Source organism: Rousettus aegyptiacus, unplaced genomic scaffold (assembly GCF_014176215.1).
Source record: "Rousettus aegyptiacus isolate mRouAeg1 unplaced genomic scaffold, mRouAeg1.p scaffold_m13_p_1, whole genome shotgun sequence".
In the NCBI taxonomy this organism is placed as follows: Eukaryota; Metazoa; Chordata; class Mammalia; order Chiroptera; family Pteropodidae; genus Rousettus; species Rousettus aegyptiacus.
This window is the reverse complement of record NW_023416284.1, coordinates 30,105,658-30,126,263: the sequence shown is the minus strand read 5'-3', so window position 1 is coordinate 30,126,263 and position 20,606 is coordinate 30,105,658. Positions and strand designations below refer to the sequence as shown.

Below are 20,606 nucleotides of genomic sequence, written 5' to 3'. Positions count from 1 at the left end.
TTCTCTGCCGAGAGAACAGCTTGTATTTGTCGTGAGTATATGTGCAGGTGTACATACCTATAGGAACTACATATGATTATTGGTCCTACTAATGTACATTTTATAGGAATAGTTCTTCATCTATCTAAATACTGACCTTCTAAGCATTATTTAATTTAAATCAGTCCATAGATTCAAGTCTGCTGTGTTTGACCTTTCACAAATCCCAGTGCCTCATTTATTATGTGTAATAGCATGGCATAAAGAGATATAGAGGCATATTTTTCCCTTATTAAGTCAACATGCTACTATATAAGAAGAGTTGAGTGGAAATGATGCAATATTTTGCTAAAACATAATGAATCAACCTGATGTGGTTTTAGATTATGCTTTATGGGACTTGCAGAACATTGCCATTTTAAGCTTTGGTTATAAATTATCTTTTAAGGGACCATTGGATAGAGCTCAATAAACAAAAAGTGGTCAAAACTATTCGAGCATAAAATTATACTCATCTAATATAAATAGCTCTTCCAAAGCTATATTTCGTAAAACAGTCGAATGACAGTTGAATAATTTACATACTGTGATGACCTAAATAAAGTCATTTCCAAGAATTATAAGCAAATATAAAAGATAAAATAATGTAAGTTGCTAGATAAATTACTCAGTTATAAATCATTCAAGGAGTTTAATTTTGTTTGGTCATTACCTTGAACGTGTTGGCGATTGTGTGACAAATGTTTATCATCTTCCCTCATATAGAGATGGCTTCTGCTTTCCCCACAGACGTACAACCACATAATCTTTAGGTCCTAAAGAGGTTGTTCCTGTTTTTCTTGAAAATATATTGATAGAATATAAATTAGAAAATTCATTCAGAAAATAAAAGATACAGTATACTTCTATTTCTATTATTTTTCTTAAAGTGGTTATTTTTGCCAAATTTATTGATAATGAATGATATGTATGTATGTTGACCTTTAGTAACCAAGATAGAAGAAATAGTTTAAAAATAACATGACATTATTTTACACAATTACATCTTTTCATCTGTTCCAGTCTCATTAGTGGGATAAAACTTGTTTATTATGTAACACCAAGCTTTAATATCTCTATGTGAAAGTAATACTTCTGTAGAATTTTGGGGAAAAAAAATCTACAGTTGTTGTCTTGTTGTTCACAGGAAGGGAGGCAATAATAAATTAATAAAAATCTATCATCGAGATGGTAAATATGGCTTTTCTGATCCTCTGACATTTAATTCTGTGGTGGAGCTCATTAACCACTATCATCATGAATCTCTTGCTCAGTACAATCCCAAACTTGATGTGAAGCTAATGTACCCAGTGTCCAAATACCAACAGGTATGATTACAGAAGTTCTTGATAGCTATTCAGCAAGTCATTATTTAACATCATCATTTTATTCTGATTTACCAAGCTTATCAGTTAAAAAAAAGATATCTAGTCATTTTTAATTTTCTACTGAAGATTTAAGAATTGTATAGACTTATTTTGTGGCAACTATTTCTTAATAACTTGTTACATGTATTAACTTTATGTAAAAATATTTTTGTTTATATTTCCTATTTGTAATTCATTTCTTAGTTTTTAAAGTATTAACTGTTTTTTTTTGCAACCTAAAGGCTGATCTTAGTGTTTACAAAAGGATTTAGTGCTTTTGCATGATTGATATTAATATTAATGGCCTTAAACTTACAGTATAAATACAATTTAAAAATAGGTATAGAAAATTCATGTCAGAATTATTAACATTCTTTCTTTTGTTTACCTGTATAGGATCAGTTGGTAAAAGAAGATAACATTGATGCAGTTGGTAAAAAACTACAAGAGTATCACTCCCAGTATCAGGAAAAGAGTAAAGAGTATGACAGATTATATGAAGAATACACCAGAACATCTCAGGTTTGCATATTTTTGTTGTTTAGGTCAATAAATATGCAGTGTTACAGTTACATCACATTTTTTTAAAAATTTACCTAACAATCTTTAGCTGTCTTAATATCTTAAATAGCCTTTTTTGAGACTGATGATATAAATTTCTCTCCCATTCATAAATCACTTTTTTATTTGTTAAGAATGTATTTTATATCAGTATAACTAGGATAAGGTTTGGCTACAAGTGACAAAAAATAACAAAATAGCAAAGGCTTCAGATAGAAATTTATTTTTCTTTTATGTATAGGCAGTACAGGGTGTTATGGCAACTACACAGTCATTAGGGCCTAGGATTCTTCTGTCTTGATGCTTTACTGTCTGTGAAAGTTGGCTTACTCCAATATCGGCCATAACCATATTCTAGCAAACAGGAAGGAAGAATAGGAAAGAGGAAGGAACATTTCCTTATTTTTAAGGCTAGAAGAAACACATACTGCTTCCATTTTCCTCCCACTGGCTGGACATAGCTACAGATCATAACTAGAGGCAGTGGAGGCTGAGAAAGCTAGTCTTTATTTGATCAGGTATGCCCAATAACATTTGGGAGTTTACTGAGGAAAAAGAAACTAATGGAAATTGTGGGACCATTAGTAGTCACAGCCACACAGTTTTTAGATCATAAACCTTAATAATCAATATTTTATTACATTTATGATATAAAGCAAAATTCTGAAGAATAATCTATTCTTCTTCTAGAACAACTTTGATTTTTTACTTGGATTGGTTTAATTTGCCATGGGTTGTTACACAGTATATAAAAGGTCTGGGAATTTTTATGAAGGTGCAGGTTTTCAGGGAAGCTTATTCGTTGCAATATTTGGGTCAGTAGTAGCCTAAGAAAATATATTTTACTGGGTTTCTCATGTACATTCTTTTGAAACACAGGTTATTACTTTGAACATCAAGTGATTTATAGAAGCATTAGTCTGTGGCATGATTTTGGCTTGTATAGAGCTGCATTTCTGCTTTCTGTCATGACTGGAAAAAGCAGAGAAAGCTCTACATGCTGCCAATATGCTCAGTAATATTGGGAATTTAACAGCAGATTATGAGTTCTGAACAGCTGATATGAGACTGGGTTCTGGACTTGGAACCCCTTGTTGTAGAGCTGTGTAGGGGTTAGATGGAAGCAACTAAAAAGCCACTAGGTTGAAGCTAGAAGAGGGCTAAATTTCTATAAGTGAGAGAATTGAGAGCAAGAATTAAGGTAGGGCTGAGCAGATAAGAGCCATGGAGTCTTAAAGCTTTGGGAGGTGGGGCCGAGAGGCAGGGATCCAGCGATCAGTATAGGAGATGTGTTAAAGGGAGACTAAAAAATTGACCTCAGTCTACGGCCATGCTACCCTGAACAAGCCCCATTCTGTCTGATCTCGGAAGCTAAGCAGGAACGGGCCTGGTTAGTACTTGATTGGGAGACCACCTAGGAAGACCAGGTGCTGTAGGTGTAAAAAATAAAAACATAAAGGCTTGTAAACTGACAAGGTCCTTGCAATCTGTGAAGTCAACCAAGGACTACCTTGCCTTAAAAAAAAAAAAAAATTTGACCTCCTCTGTTTTGTTCCCCCCCCCCGTGCAATCTTAGATAAAATCTAGATTGCTTTGATGTAAATGAATTCTTCCTAGAGAATGAGAAAGAGATGGTATATCCTGAGTCAGAGTTGGCACAGGGTGAGAATAGACTGCATATGGAGATATTTAACATCTGGAATACATATAATTAGGAGAAAAAGTGATAGGACTTAATGATGGATTAAGATATGAGACAGGAATTTGGCAATTAGGTCATTGGTGACTTTGGAAAGAGCAGTCCTCTGTGGAGTGATGAGTACAGAAGCCAGAATAGAATGAGTTGAAGTGTGAATGAGAGATGAAAGAGAGACAGGCCATATAGAAAACTCTTTCAAGAAACTTAACTGTGACTGGAAGAGAATTTAGGGTTAGAAATTTCTTTTCAGAGTAGTATAACTGGAAATTGTATGTTGTTGAGAAGGAATCATTAGACCGGGAGAGTTAATGATATAAGAGGGGCTGGCTGATGTGTTGGAATGAAGTACCTAACTAAGAAAGGAAGAGGAGGCGAGACCCATAACACATGTAGAGAAAGGGAGGAGAAAGAAGGGATATAGATACAGGTGAATTTATAGGTTCGGTGGTAGGCACAGTAGCATTGTTTAAGGGGGAGCTGCTGCTTTGGCTGTGATATCAAACACTTTCCCTTTGTTCCCCTACCTACCAATACATATTATCAGTGTTAGTAAAGTCTAAATTATTGGTGTTTTCTTTGAAAATACTGGGCCAGAGCTTTATAGGTAATTTCTAACCTTGCAAGGGAGACAAGATCCTCCACTGTAATTTGCAAGTTGTAGAATTTGTAATAGATATATGGTCATTTCTGTAAGTTTACAGTACTATTTGAGATATGTATGTTATAACTCAACTATATGGAACATCATAAGGTTCTCGCTTCCCTCATATGCTAATTTCCTTATGTTCCAGCCCTACTGAGCAATTGCTGATTCCTGAACATCCCCTTTTATTTCATGTACACACTGTGTTATGCCATCTATGTGTAATGCAGCATTTTCTTCCCCCACCCCAAATGAAGTCTCTGTAAAGCAATAAGTAACTAATTTGCTCCTCTTGATTTCCTCTACCTTGTCCTGAAACAAAACCTGTTACAGAGTTCACAAATCTGTTTCACATGTGTATTCCGAAGCCTGAAGGGTAGGCTCCAAGTTTTATGAATCTGTCATCAGATGGTATTTTCTATATAGTGGATTTTCAGTAATCATTTGTTGAAATTAATGCTTGATAGTTGAGGAATTATCCTGTAAACATCAAACTTAAAAATTGTAAACATCCAGTAATCTTTCTAGACCTTTATACAGGTTTTTTTTTTGACCTTCTAAAGTAAATGGAACAAAATCTAACCCTCTTTGAAGGTTTTAGGGGAATCATGATTCAGATGCTAAAGTCTACAAATACCCTCAGAGCTCATCAAAATGTATAGAACTATTTACCCTAGTGCTGAGTGCCTTAGCCTACTGGGCTTTTGTTTGATAGAGTTTTTAGTTTTTCATCTTATGCTGTATCTGATTTTAGCAGCTATTTTTCTTTTTCATTTTCTGCTTCTAATCAGATTAATATACAGATGAATCTGTTTGGAAAACTACATGCTTTAGAAATGAAAGAATAGTTTGTAGGTCTCTTCTATGAATAAGGCTTGCACGTTGGTGCATGGTCTCTGCTCTATCCATTCACTCCAGCACCTTTTGGGCGCCAGCTCTATAACAGGTGCAAAGGCAGAACTTTATGTTTAAGGTGTTCAGGGTTAATTCTCTTAGCAGCTCAGAGGCCTTTGTGTGGCTTTCAGCTATATTTCAAGTACTATTTCTTTTTCTTTTTTATTTTTAGGGTTTGGATGATGCATTTTGCATATAAATAATAAGGGTAGGAGTTAAATAAAGGGTCTCGTTTAAGCCCTCCAAATTTAGTCTTACATGAAATTATAACTAGAATTATAAGACTTGTTTGAAGACCAAAGTTACAAAAAAAAAAAAAAAGATAATGAGGTATATGTCTTTTTTCTCTCCCATAGGAAATACAGATGAAGCGGACTGCAATTGAAGCTTTTAATGAAACAATTAAAATATTTGAAGAGCAGTGTCACACACAAGAACAATATAGCAAAGAATATATTGAGCGATTTCGCAGAGAGGGGAATGAAAAGGAAATTGAACGGTAAATCTTCCCAATACACCAAGTACATCAGCAAGACAAGACTTCCTTTCTCCCCCAGTCATCTCTGTTGTGTCTGCTTTTACCCCTCAAGATTTCACAGCCCTGCTATATGGAAATAACTTGCCTTTCCCACTAACAGCACCAAACTGAACCACCTCTCTTCTGCATTCTTTCTCCATCCTTCTAAATGCTAACTCCTCATCCTTTAGGACTCAGCTTAGACATGACTTTTTCTAGACTCTCTACCCTGATTTCCTAGACTGGCTTGAAGGCTTTTTTTCCCTACCCCTATAGTATCTGGTTTCAATCCCTACTATAACATTAACTGAATGTCCCACTCACTAAACTGCAAGCTTGTTAATAGTAAGGACGGTAGCTTATTTTCCCTGATAGTTCCAGTACCTGGTAGGGTGCCTGGGAGTACATAGTGATGCTCACTGAATATTTGTTGAACCGAAAATCAACAGCAGCAGTTTGAGAATAAATTGGAGGTGGTACAAGATTGTGGGCGGGAAGAGCAGCCTGACTTGCAGGCGACTGTGGTCCTTGTGGTCATCAAGTTTAAAGATGGTGAGGGCCTGAATCAGAGCAATGGCAAGAAAAGAGGGGGAGTTAATGGAAATGCTGAGGACTTGAGGCCTGACCAGGAATAATAGATATGGGATAAATCAAGATTATTTCTAGTGAGTGAGGGATATGAGTGACTAAGGGATGGTGTTATCCAAAATAGAGAGTGTGTGAGGATAGTTTGGGGTTGAAACCAATGAGTTTGAGGTTCCTGTGAGAACTCAAATGGAGTTGTCTGAAAGGCTACTGGATTTGGACCTCAGGGTACAGAAAGGATTTGGGAGGCATAAATGTGTAGGTGATCATAGATGCTAAGAATGAGATTACACAGGGAGAATGAGCAGCATGAGGTCTTGGATTTGGCAGCTAGAAGGATAGTGGAAGCCTTTATCAAAGCAAATTTAGTGGAGTGCTGGAAGACTGAGCCGGATAACAGTGGGTTGAGGAGTGAAAAAATGGATAATAAATAATAATGAATCATATGCAAGGGAAAAGCAAAATTATTTCTCATATTTGCACCAAAGTGTTAGCGAACCCTTGTGTTCTAAAGAATAGGGCTGAATGCTGTGAGGCATTATAGCTTAATGGTTATAACCATAGGCTTGAATTCTATATTGACTGTTTACAAGCTGTGTGACCTTAGCTGAGTTACTTAATTCTCTGAGCCTGTTTCTTTTTCCATAAACTGTGAATAATACCTTGTTCAAATGCTGTGAGAGTTAAGTGATATATACATATGGTACATAAAGACATGTTTGTGTGTGTGTGTGTATGCATCTTGGTATATATTACCAATAAATAGCAAGTAATAATGAAGAAGTAGAAAATAACTTGTAGTTTAGTTGCAAGGGGAGGTAAAGTAGCATGATGAAGTTTTAATACTAATTAAAGTCTCATATTGAGTGACAAATGAGTAATGTGGACAATTGTCGTCTTAAGGATTCAGAGCATAGCTAAAGTTTGTGTGCTGGAAAAGCGTATAGCCATCATATACTGAGTGCTTACCAAGATCTACCAGGTCCTTTTATGTGTATTAATTTACACAGTAACCCAGTGAGGGTAGGTATTGTTTAGGTACCCATTTTAAACAGAAGAGGAAATGAAGGCACAGAGAAGTTAAATAACTTGCCCATAGCCATACAGTAAGTGGCAGGCCAGAGATTGAAACTTAGGCGGCCTGACTGCAAAGCCATGGCTCTTAAATGCTATGTTGTGTTATCTCTTGATAGCATACATATAGCTAGCTATACCTGTTCAATCATGGCTTGACCTAGAGCTCAAATAAAGTCATCAGGATTCTCTCTCATACTGTCTTTTGGTTCAGTTTTTTTCTCTTGTGTTGGATTCACCCTCAGGCAGTCTTTCTGTATGAGGTGGCCATATATAGCAGCTGGGAGTCCTACTTGCACGTAGGTATTCATAATTTAGCAATCCTAGTGGACAGAGAGAATCTGTTTACAGTAGTTCTAGCAAAAGTCCTAAAATTGACTCTCATTGAATCAGTTTAGGTATCATTCCATTCCTGAACCAGTCACTGCTGCCTGAAGGTAGAGATAGAACAGAATAGAATAATCTTATTGGCCAGGCTGGGTTGTGTGGATGTTCACCTCTGAACCTAGATGGCTGTAGAGAACCTTACCTATAGGGACCATCAAGGTGCTATTACAAGAAGAGTGAGAATGGATATGGGCCACGTAAAAACAGCAGATGTTGACCCTGCTTAAGATATTAGGACTCTGTTTACACTATAGAATGCTCCTGATTGGTTCCTCTTTTAGCCTTAATATGTCAAATATTTTCACAGAATTATGATGAATTATGATAAATTGAAATCACGTCTGGGTGAGATTCATGATAGCAAAATGCGTCTAGAGCAGGATTTGAAGAAACAAGCTTTGGACAACCGGGAAATAGATAAAAAAATGAACAGTATTAAACCTGACTTGATCCAGCTGCGCAAGATCCGAGATCAGCACCTTGTGTAAGTAGTCTGGGCCTGTGTGGGAGGGAACCACCAGCACCAGATTGCTACAGGCACTTGAAAGTGTTAGAGGTGGAAGAAGAGTTTGTAATTGAGAACTGGCCAATGAGACTGTAGGAAGGCATTCCTGTTAGTAGTAGCGGTACCAGAGTTTACCTAAAGTCGGTGTGTGGGAGGACTCTAATCTGTACGAGTGCCTTGGAAATCTTAGAGGGTGGCTGTGGCATGAGCAAAGTGATATAGCTTAAAAAGTACAGAGTAATGTTTGTCTAAAACACAAAAACCAGAACCTGTGGTTATATAGTAGAACATCAGAAATTATCCCTTATGATCACGGGCAAGGACACTAATAGTGAGGGGCCTATACATAAGTGTACAAAAAGTGTATTAACAGGTTTTTATTTTAAGAAATGAAATTCCGTACTTAATAGAAATGTGTTGATAGCAGGCTGAAAGACAGTTTGACCTAAGGAATGAAACCAGCTCTTTAATATTATGGAAAACTATATCAGTTAGCTAGATATAGGGACAGTATCCAAACATGCATAGGTTGAAAGATATATTACCAGAACAAATTGTGTGAATTGGGTTTTTAAGACAAATGACTGCTTAAAAGAAGGAGAAAATCCACGACAAAGGAGAATACTTTAGGTTTAATTCTAGGTAATGGAAAGACTGTTATGAAATATGTTTATGGGTGACTTTCGTGCATGCAAAACAACTCAATTCAAACTCTTGGCAGAGAAATATGACTGGGTTTCCCATAGCCATGTAAGAGAGAGAAGGGATAAAATAGCAGCTTAGAGGTTGGAACAGTGGCTGTTGAGTTTCAATAGAGGACAGTGTAAGGTGATTGTTCTAGAGGCAAACAGTCACAACTACACTGTGCTGAGTCATTTTTAGTGACACTCCTCTCTAGAGATCATTTCAGTTTGCCGTTGTGGCCCCAAAACCGTCAAGCAAGTACACGTAGCACACAGAAGAGCTTTGAAAACAAGGCAAAGAGATGCCTTTGTCTAAAACTAGGGTGTGTGCCTGCTCTTGGAATGCTTACATGGTTCTGGTCACATAATGAAGCTGAAGAAGGGCCCAAGAAGTCTATGTCAGGGACCAAAGCAATGAATGGAAGTACTTCTTTGCCCTGGAAAGCAATATTAAGAAATATACCATCCCAAGGGTCAAGATTAGGTGTGGCCAACTAGACTTTGAAAGTTCCTTTAATGAATTATGTAAGCTAAATATAAAGGGGAGTTTAGATAGTATCATGACCTGCTTTACTAGCCATGACCTGCTAGTAAAGACAACTAGGATGTTTAGGGAGACACAGACAGCCACTACCTCTTTTGGAAGAGTTGCTTCAGGGAGATAGTCCATGCTTTGATGTTTCTAGCAAAGACGGTACTAGGCTTGGTGGATTGGATTTATTCCAGTGCTGAAATTGTCTAGTCAGTCCTGAAGGAGACTGGTTGTAAAATGTGTGCTGCATGATACTGAGTATGCTCTCTCTCTGGACCAGTTGGAATAGGTTGGAATTCTGCAGGGCCCAACTAGAGATGTCATTAGTTCATCAGGTCCCCTTTGGGTGTGGACATTTCCCTGACTTCCTACTGCATATAGCCCACAAGGATTTTATGAGATTCTCTGCTGAGATCCCAGTGCTCTGTTTCAGAATATTCTTGAAAACTTAAATATAGACTTCCATTTCTTAAATATAGAATAAAAATGTTTTTAAATATAAAATCCTTTAAAATTTCTTTTTATAAAAGGAATTTGGTGGTTCATGTGCAGTTCTTTTTCATCAGTTCATTGCCATGATTGATTATTTACTTTTGTTGGTATTCATAAATTCAAAATAAAGAGTAACGTAACAATACAGGTGCATTAATGAGTTTTGAGTAACATGTACTAGGAAAGTTTGAAGCTAAAGGAGATATGTGGAGAGTGGTGTGTTATTTTTTTAAACAACATTATTGAGATGTGGTTCACATCACATACAAGTTCACCCATTTCAAAGTGTCTAATTCAATGTTTTTATTATATTCATAGATATATGCAACCATCACCATAGGCAATTTTAGAATGTTTTCGTCACCCCAAAGAAACCATATATATTTAACCTAAGAAACCATAAATACTTAACCCATTTACCTGTTCTCTCCAGCTCTAAACAACCATGAATCTTTTTTTTGTCTCTATGGGTTTGCCTATTTTGAATACTTTATGTAAATGAATCATATAATGTGTTGCGTTTTGGAAATAACTTCTTTCACTCAGCATAGTGTTCTTAAGGTTCACCCATGTGTATCATGTATCAGTACTTCGTTCCTTTAATAATAATCCATTGTATGGATGTACCACCTTTTGTTTAATTGTTCATCAGTAGATAGATATTTGGGTTGTTTCTAACTTGGTTATTAGGAATAATGCTGCTCTGATCATTTGTGTACAAGTTTTTGCATGGACATATATTTTCAGTTCTTTTGAGTATATATTGAGGAGTAGAATTGAGGGTCATGGTGTGACTGTTTAACTAAAGAACTGTCAGACTTTTCTAGAGTGGCTATGCTATTTTACATTTCTACTACTCATGGTCTGTTTTTTTGGTTTGTTTTTAAGGAATCACTTCTTAATTTATCTCATGACAAACATTTTAAAAGTAATTTTTCATTTCAAAATGTCTTATATATTATCTCAATTTTTTTGGTATGTTGGTCTGATTCATTTTTTTATCTCAGAGTTGATAGTCAATATTATTTTCTGTTAGCTTCAGTTGTACAGTTTAGTGGTTAGACATTAATATAACTTACAAAGTGATCCCCTGTTAGTACCCACCTGGCTCTATACTTAGTTATTACAGTATTATTGACTATATTCCCTGTGCTGTGCTTCACATCCCTAGGATTGTTTTGTAACTACCAACTTGTATTTCTTTTTAAACATTTTTAAATTTATTTATTTTTTTAAATCAATTGGGGGTAACATTGGTTAATAAAATTATATAGGTTTTAAGTATACAATTCTGTAATACACCATCTGTGTGGTGCATTGTGTGTTCACCACCCCAAGTCACATCTCCTTCTGTCACCATATATTTGACTTCCTTTACCCTTATCTACCTCCTCCTTCTCCCCTTTCCCTCTGGTAACCACTAAATCGTTGTCTGTGTCTGTGAGTTTTTGTTTGTCTTATTCCTTTGTTGCCATATAATTTCACTCATGTGGATTATAAAACTGAAAGCAACAAACAAACAATTTATATTTCTAAATCCCTTCACCCTTTTCACCAGACTCCCTGGCAATCATTAGTTTGTTCTCTGTATCTATGAGTCTGTTTCTATTTTGTTTATTTTGTTCTTTCTATTCCACATATAAGTGAGATCATGTAGTATTGTCTCTGTCTGACTTATTTAACTTAGCATAATACCCTCTAGGTCCATCCATGTTGTCATAAATGGTAAGATGTCATTCTTTTTTATGGCTGAGTAATATCCCATTGTATATACGTACCACCTCTTCTTTATTCAGATGATTAGTGGCATCGAGCATCTTTTTATATGTCCATCGGCCATCTGTTTGTCCTCTCTGGAGAAACGCCTATTCAGGTCTTCTGCCCATTTTTTAATTGGATTGTTTGTTGTTGTTGTTGTTTTTGGTGTTGAGTTGTATGAGTTCTTTATAAACTTCGGATATAAACCCCTTATCATATGTATCATTGGCAAATATCTTTTCCCATATTAGCTCCTTTTTATATAGGGAATGCGAAGTTCTGTTTATGAAACTTGGTGCAAGACAAGTTGCATTCTTCTTTTTCTTTGAATTAAAATTAATTTATTCCAAAGTCTCACTTTCTTAGTTACATGAAAAGTGTTTTATCTCAGTTTTGATTAGGGCTCTTTCCACCTCCTACACATATACACATACACTTGGATCCTTTAAGAATGTCATCAAGAAGTACTGCCAGGAAAATAGTGGAGCAGAAGTCCCTTGTCTCTCATCACTGCCATCATTGATTGGGTGCTTCTTCTATCCCTAGTCGTTGGGTTCTTCCATCTGGTTAAATACTACTGTTCCAGAAAATTCAGAGGTGTTCTTCATAGTAATGTCCTTATTGTCCACCAACAGACACTGCATCTGAAAACCTTCTTGTCCTCCAACCAGGGTACTTTGTACATGAGGCATCCTTTTCTGTTACCTACCTCAGGCTCTAGAAAAGTATAAATTCTCTTCCAGTACTTCTGCTTCAGATTCAGAGTATTTCTTCCTACTCCCCTCTTAAGGGATTGCCTAGTTAATTCTCTTTCTTGGACTGAAACATGAGCTCTTTTTCTGTTAGGGGTGGTAGTTGGATTCTAAGATTAATTACACCTTTAGAAAGGACAAAATGTATACATATATTTTTTACTACTTGCTGCATTGGGGACTGGGTGTGGCTATGCTAACACCTTTATTTTTTCTCTTGTTTTTCTCAAGATAACTTCACTGTAAACTATGGGAATAGAAGTTTCCTGTTTTTTAGAAGAGATGCATGAAGAGAGGCTGGTCACAACCATACAATTAGTAACAGAATGAGAGCTAGATATTAGGTTTTTCTTCTAGAATATACTGCCTTTACATGTGATCTAGTCATTAACTTAGATAACAATATGTTAAATATGAATTAACATACTAAAGTTACTTGAGCTTTTTAGAAATCATTTTTAAAAGCTAAATCAGTTCCTGTCATTTTAAATAGATGTTTAAGGACTCAGAACTATATGGTAGTATTTGAAATGGACTTTTGGGAGATTAGAAAAGTTGCTTATGTGAAAAGGCAGGACCTTTTCCAAATGGAGGGTGGACCAAAAAAGTTCTCTTTTTCTCCTGGGTTTCCCTGGCTGTCCTAACATTCCTTGTGGCAGAGAGGAAGGCTTAGTTTAAAGAGGTTGGTGGTTAAAAGACAATAAGAACTCAACAGAAAGCGCAGTGCCGTTTGTTCATTTCATGCCGTTTACCCAGTGTCCTGGTCTTTTTAATAAAGGAAAGATCAGTTTTTTAAAGATAGAAAAGTTTAGATGATAAGAGTGTTCAGAGTAGGGAATCTGGATATTTTGCTAATAGAAATGGTGATGTAGGAAGGGTTTGTTACTAAATAAATTCTGCCAAGATCATATTAGTTTTCTAGCTTCACTAAACATAAAAAAAAAATGAAATCCAGGTTAATTGAAGGACATGTCTTATTGAAAAGAGCTATGAAATCTGTATAAAAGAACTTTAAAATTGGGTGTGAATACTAAGTTACCTAATGCTCTCGGGGTCAGAGAGATACAAGATGACTTTGGAGTTGACCATGAAGATTTATTAAAAGCAGCCCACCAGCATATAATTATTGACTATTTATTGAATATCTGCTACGTGCTGGCACTATTTTCAGCATTGGGGTTAACTGAACAGGACAGACTCATTTCTTTAAAGCAGCTTACATTTTAGTGGGGAGACAAACATAAACAAGTGAAAATATAAAGAAATGAATTCCAGGCAAGTTCTGTGAAGATGATAAAATAAGGTAAAGTACAGAGAGTGACTGCCTTAGTTGGGACAATGAGGGCAGTCCTCTCTGAGGAGATGATGTTTATGATGAGACCTGAATGATCAATCAGGAGCCTGGTTAGGGGATGTTGATGAATGAAAGAGGTTTTATATTTCACTTAATTTTTAGACCATCAGCCTTCTTAGTGGGAGTGAATGTAATGGTTTATGTCTTTTTCCATCTAAAAAGTTAGTATATTTTGAAATACTATAATTTGCCTGGTGATAAAGTAAATTTATATTAATTGCTCAGATTACTACTCCAGATTTCTTGTGTCTTGCTTAGGTGCAAAAATAGATCTTGAAATCCTCTGGCAGAGTTTTAAACTCAATGTAATAGATCACATAGGAATTGAGTCCTCTGGCTTAATGGAGATCGCAAATGTGAGACACCTAACCAGAGATTTCAGGAATAAATGTTCCACTCTGAGTATAATATGTGTGTGCTTGTGGTAGAATAACCTTATAGAAAAAGAAAAATGAAAAATGAGGCAAGTGCCTAATTTCAAGAGCTCTTTGTGTTTCTGCTTTTTTGCAGAAGGTTGAAGGAAAAATAATAGAGAGACTAGTTTAGGGAAATCTCTGGCCACTCTCAGTGGGACTGGAGAAAATAAGAGGTTCCTGGACTCTGTAAGTTTGGTTGGCTTGGACATGTCTACTTTGTCCAGGCAGAGCTTGCATGGATACTGACTCTGGTGTTTTCCCTCTGGCAGATGGCTTAATCACAAAGGAGTGAGACAGAAGCGCCTGAATGCCTGGCTGGGAATCAAGAATGAAGATGCTGATGAGTAAGTTTTTTCTCTACTCTTCTGTCACTGGGCTTTGTTCCCAACATAAGACATGGACCTTCTTTATACATGCTTAATGTTGGTTCTCATCGTCACTTGAGAACATTGAATCAAGAACTTTGTACCTCTTTCGAATTGAATTACCTGAAGAGTAGTAAGTACTCTTCTATAAGCCTTGAGTTTAGAGATCTGCTGATCCTCGTGAAACAAAAGCATTGCTCATTCAGATATTCATGTCAGCTTATGGTTGAGACATGTGAATTCTGTGCTTTCTGCACTGTAGAAAGTAATGAAGTTGTTAAAAAACATCCAACTAGTTGCAATTTCACGTTGTCATTTTGTGGCCAAAGATTTAGAAGAGAGTTTTATTTGTGAATTTTTTTTTAGATGTAAGTAACCTGATTGTTAAAATAATATTCTGACATTTAATTTTTAGGACCTATTTTATCAATGAGGAAGATGAAAACCTGCCCCATTATGATGAGAAAACCTGGTTTGTTGAGGATATCAATCGAGTACAAGCAGAGGACTTGCTTTATGGGAAACCCGACGGTGCATTCTTAATTCGTGAGAGTAGCAAGAAAGGATGTTACGCTTGCTCTGTGGTGTAAGTCTTCTCTGGGGTATGACCTTTTGAAAACTTCTACATTGATTAGTAGAAAATCAGCCCCCCATAAAATTCAGATCAAATTAGTTGTACAGTAATAAGGGCCCATGGCTTAGACCCAAAGTAATAAAATCAGCATGAAAGAGGGGACATTACTAATAGCCCTTACAGAAATTTTAAAAAGATGATGAGGGAATACTATAAACAATTATATGTAAACAGTTTAAATAACCTACATGAAAAAGACAAATTCCTAACAACATACAAACTACTAAAACTGACAAGAGGAAATAGAAAATCTGAATAGAACTATAACAAGTAAAGAAATTGAAGTATTATAAAAAACTACCCTCCCCTCCCCCACAAAAGCCCAGGCCCAGTTGATTTTAGTGGTAAATTTTACCAAATATTTTAAAAAGAATTAATACAAGTTTCTCAGAAAGTCTTACACAAAATAGAAGAGGAGAGAACATTTCCTAACTCATTTTACAAGGGCAATCAATTCTGATACCCAATCTAGATAAAGATATCACAAGAAAACTGGATATAGTAGATTCATCCCAGGAATGAATGCAAGAGTGGCTCAACATAAAAAAAAAAAAACAGTCAATCAGTGCAATACAACATAGTAAGTAAAGGACGAAAGTCACAGAATTATTTCAGTAGACTCACAAAAAGCATTTAACAAAATTCAACACTCTCAATTTTAAAAAACACTGAATGGACTAGGAATAGGAGGGCACTCGCTCAATCTGATAAAGGGTTATCTATGAAAAACCCACAGCTAATATACTCAATGGTGAAAGACTGAATGCTTTACCCTAAGATAAGGAAGAAGACAAGGATGTCTGCTCTCATCACTTTAATCATCATCGTACAGAAGGTTCTAGCTAGGACAGTTAGGCAAGAAAAAGAAATAAAAGGCATCCATATTGGAAAGGAATAAGTAAATTATTAGAGCTAATAAGTGAGTTTAGCAAGGTTGGAGATTAAAAGATTTGGATACAATATTTAGGTGTATTTCTATATACTAGAAACGAACAATCTGAAAATGATATGAAGAATACATGTTATTTATAATAGCATCAAAAATGATAATAGGATTAAAACAAAAAAGTACCAGAGCTGTACAGTGAAAACTGTAAAACATCATTGAGAGAACTTAAAGAAGACCTAAATAAGAGGAAAGATATTCAGTGTTTATGGATCAAAGACTTAATATTGTTAAGATGCCAATAATTCCCAAATTGGTCTGCATGTTCAATGTAACCCAGCTGGATTTTTGCAGAAATTGACAAGATGATCCTAAGATTTATATGAAAATGCAGGTGGGTCCAGAACAGCTAAAATAATCTCGAAAGAATAGGAAAAAGTTGAAGTATGCCTCCTGATTTAAAAACTTACGGCAAAGCTATAGTAATCAAAATTGTGAGGTACTCACATAATGATAAACATGTAGATCAATTAAGAGAGTTGAGAATCAAATAAATTCTTATATGTACGGTCAGTTGGATTTGAACAAGGGTCTCAAGGCCACTGGGGTAAAAACAGTCATTTCAGCACATGGTGCTGGGACAACTAGTAAGCCTTATGCAAAAGAGTGAAGTCAGACCACTATCTCACATCACATGCAAAAACTGACTCAAAATGGAATATAGACATAAATGTAAGTTACAAGTATAAAACGCTTAGGAGAAAACATAGGCATAAATCTGTGTGACTTCGGATTAGGCAGTAGTTCTTGCACACCAAAAGCACAAACACCAAAAGAAAAAACAGATAGATTGGATTTCATCATGATTAAAAACTTTTTGCATCAAGGGACACTATCAAGAAAGTGAAAATACAACTCACAGAATGGGAGAAAATATCGTAAATCATTAAATCTGTTAAGCGACTAGTGTCTAATACATAAAAACTCTTACTAAAAAGACAAATGTTCCAATTTAAAATTTTGCAAAAGATTTAAATAGACATTTTTCTGGGGAAGATATATAAATGATCAATAAGCATATGAAAAGATGCTCAACATCATTAGTCATTAGGGAACTGCAAATCAGAACCACAGTGAGATACCACTAGGATGACTATAAACTAAAAAAGATGGCCAATAACAAGTATTGGTAAGGATGTGGAGAAACTGGACCCTCTTACACTGCTGGTGGGAATATAAAATGGTGCATCCATTTTGAAAAAAAGTGTGGTAGGTCCTCAAAAAGTTAAACAAGAGTTACCATATGACTTGGGTCCAATCCTAGGTATACATCCAAGATAACTGAAAATGCATGTCCATACAAACACTCATACACAGATGTTCAGAGCAGCAGCATTCATAATAGCCAAAAAGTAAAAACAATCAAATGTCCATCAATTGATGAGTGGATAAACAAAATGTGATATATCCATACAATGTAATATTATTCAGTCATAAGAAAAGAATGAAGTGCTGATATATACTACAACATGAAAGACTTTGAAAATGGTGTATCAAGCGAAAGCCAGGTGTAAGACTTTGTGTGATACTGTGATTCCATTTACATGAAACGTCAAGAATAGGCAGATCCTTGAAGACCAAGCGGGTTAGTGTCCAGAGCCTAGGGGGAGGGAGGAAATACACAGAGTGATTTCTCATGGGTACATGGTTTCTTTTTAGGGTGATAAAACTGTTCTAGGATTAGATAGTGGTGATGGTTGCACAATCTTGTGAGTATTCTAAAAACAACTGATTTATACACAAAAAAATTGTCTTTGTTTTGTTCTTCCCCTTTCCAGTATTCTTGCCTAATGAAGATCCAGAGCTGAGTGATTAAATGCAGCCATCCATTTTAGCTTTACCAGGTCTTGGTGGGAAGTTAAGGGGTATCTCTGTGACGAGTCTATAGGGGGCGTTAGGGGAATACACAATGGTTGTGACATTTTACAGCTTAATTGACAGACTGTTTCTACTTCTTTACAGAACGGTTGGCCTCAGACTTCTGGTCATTTTGGGTCCCTTTATCATTATAGACTTTAATGCCCTGTGGTGTTTGTGTGTCTCGTTGCAGTGCCGATGGGGAAGTGAAGCACTGTGTGATCTACAGCACTGCTCGGGGCTATGGCTTTGCAGAGCCCTACAACCTGTATGGCTCACTGAAGGAGCTGGTGCTGCATTACCAGCAGACATCCCTCGTCCAGCACAACGACTCCCTCAACGTCAGGCTTGCCTACCCTGTCCATGCACAGATGCCCTCGCTCTGCAGATAAAGAGGGAGTGGGAAGAGAGGTGGCTCTCTAGCATTTTTTTCTACAGTTTTTATTAGACTATGAGGGCATTCTTTCTACGTAGACTGCTTGTTTTGCACAAGAAGTGATTCTGTGAATGTGAAGTGGAGAGGCCGAGCAGCAGCCGGCCAGGATGGGGGCATAAGGGGCCTGAGATTCTCTGGGACTCAGCCATGCTGCCGCACTGACATAGGAAGCTGGAAGCAGATGTTGTTTTTTTGGGAATTCTGTTTCATTGGGGTTTTTGTTTTGTTTAGCCAGGTAGCCTCAACAGAACATGTTAGGCTTGATGGGGGTGGGAGGTTGTATCTGGAAGTCTCTGAAGAGTCCATGTCCTCTTTTGGTCTTTGAGTCAGAATTCATCAGGGGCACGGCTCTGTAGGGAGTTCTGTTTTGATCCGGCAGCCTGTCTTCCTCCCAAAGAGCAGGCTGTTTTGGTCCTGTGGTAGAATGGCATTTGGTGAAAAAGGCAACCAAAGGAAAATGGGGAAGCTTGGGATTTCATTTACGGACTCTCAGTCAAGGGAATAAAAAAATCTTCAACTGAATGTACTGTTTCTTAACCAACATAACTTAGGCATCAGCATCTCATAGCTCCTCCCTTTAAAGAAGCATTGTTTAGAAACCAAACTGATCCCAACAAAACAATGTTTGTTGCCGGACTAAGGTCTGATGGAAGAAGGCGGCACTAGTGTCTGAATGCACACTTCTGTACCAAAACTTGAAAATAAAAGGAAAACTAGAATTCGTTAGTTTTAGCAAATACTAAAATTGGTCAGTGTAACTCCTTCTGCCCTGCTCTTGTTTCTCAGAGATAAAGAATAGTGTTCTTTTTTGTGGGCATGTGAGCTTTGAATCATAAAATGAAGTTGGTGCTTGTGTGGTGTTTCCTTAGCCTAAAGAATGATCTGTTGTTTGAAACCTTTGTAACTTGTTTGTATGAGTAAAGAAAAGGTGCAATCCAGTGCTTTTAGATGGCTTGATATACCAAATAATGATACAGAACAAAATTTTTATATGTGCTTCCTGAAGTTTAAAGGCCCAGCAGAAACAGTGAACACGGTTTGATTACTCTTTATCTCCTATTCTTTGCTGGGTAGGGCTTAGGGGAGACATACATAGGTTGCTAAGGCTGTAGCAGGAAGGGAGCCAAACTGTGGTCAGGGACCTCAGTAAATCATAGACTCATGGGCTCTGGTGTCCAGCGCCAGGGCCATACCACTTTACCTGTGTGCTTCCATACAGCGGCATCTGCAACTTCTGCAAGGAAAGGAAAGGATGGTTTGTAGTTTAGACTGTACGTAGAAACCAGCTGGAGGCTTTTCTCTTTGCCCTTTTTGTGATCCTGTCATTAAGATGATGTGCACAGACTGTCCTGATTTTAGGCCAGGAATCTTCTGCTCCATGTGGCTTAAGCCTTCCAGCTGAGTGAAGCTAAGCGAATGGAGTTGGAGGCAGGCATCTCTCCTACCTCCATCATGCCCCACCCCCATCAGTCAACACTGATTTGACAAATAGAGTCCAGCTGCCTCTGAGCCAAACCTGGAACCATAACAGGCTCAGAGTGAGTCAGCTGTTTTGAGTCCAAAGCTGTGCAGTCAGGCGTCCTGGCTGAGCTAGACAAGGAGCCAGTGTCTGGATCTCGTACATGATGCATGCACACAGCTAGGAAAGCTCTAGTTTGGGGGATGAAAGACAAATACTGCTTTTCCCGAGCACTTCTCTGGGTGACAGGGTCCCGAATGGACCACGATGTAGAAAAAACCTCCAGAGTTAACTAACAATGAGGATAGGAAGGAAAGGGTATATCTTTTGGTTTTTCTTTGGTTACGTTGCAGTTTCAGGGTTCGGTGAGACAGACAAATGGACCCCCCTCCAATGTCATTGTTTTGACTTAAGCCCTTAACTAATAATCAGCCAGCTGCACATACATCCGTTTCCCAAATTGCCACATCGAAATCTTGCTGAAAGTTTTACTGAGTAATGGAAGGCTAATTGCTGCTAGCCACACCTGGCCTCGCACCTGGTGTTGAACCTGCGTAAGCAGTTGGGCTCAGGATTGGGTGCAAGGAATCCCTCCTTTCTGGCACTAAAATTTAGTGTTCTGAATGTCTTAAATAAAAATGGGGATAAGGATACACACTTGTAACAGGGGAC

At 37.1% G+C, this 20,606-nt stretch overlaps 1 protein-coding gene and 1 pseudogene across 6 annotated transcripts in view; both read left to right on the top strand.

Moving 5' to 3' along the window:
- Positions 1-19,715, top strand: part of LOC107517899 (phosphatidylinositol 3-kinase regulatory subunit gamma) — a 66,144-nt gene extending 46,429 nt beyond the window's left edge. For all 6 annotated transcript variants that reach the window (XM_016159057.2, XM_036233410.1, XM_016159056.2 and 3 more), the window contains 7 exons: positions 1,166-1,346; positions 1,782-1,907; positions 5,539-5,681; positions 8,053-8,229; positions 14,507-14,581; positions 15,018-15,188; positions 18,233-19,715. In XM_016159057.2, coding sequence (XP_016014543.1) covers positions 1,166-1,346; positions 1,782-1,907; positions 5,539-5,681; positions 8,053-8,229; positions 14,507-14,581; positions 15,018-15,188; positions 18,233-18,431 — 1,072 coding nt within the window. In that variant the 3' untranslated portion in view covers positions 18,432-19,715. The remainder of the gene's footprint in view (positions 1-1,165; positions 1,347-1,781; positions 1,908-5,538; positions 5,682-8,052; positions 8,230-14,506; positions 14,582-15,017; positions 15,189-18,232) is intronic.
- LOC118605132 lies at positions 3,267-3,385 on the top strand (annotated as a pseudogene).
- Positions 19,716-20,606: the final 891 nt, after the last annotated feature.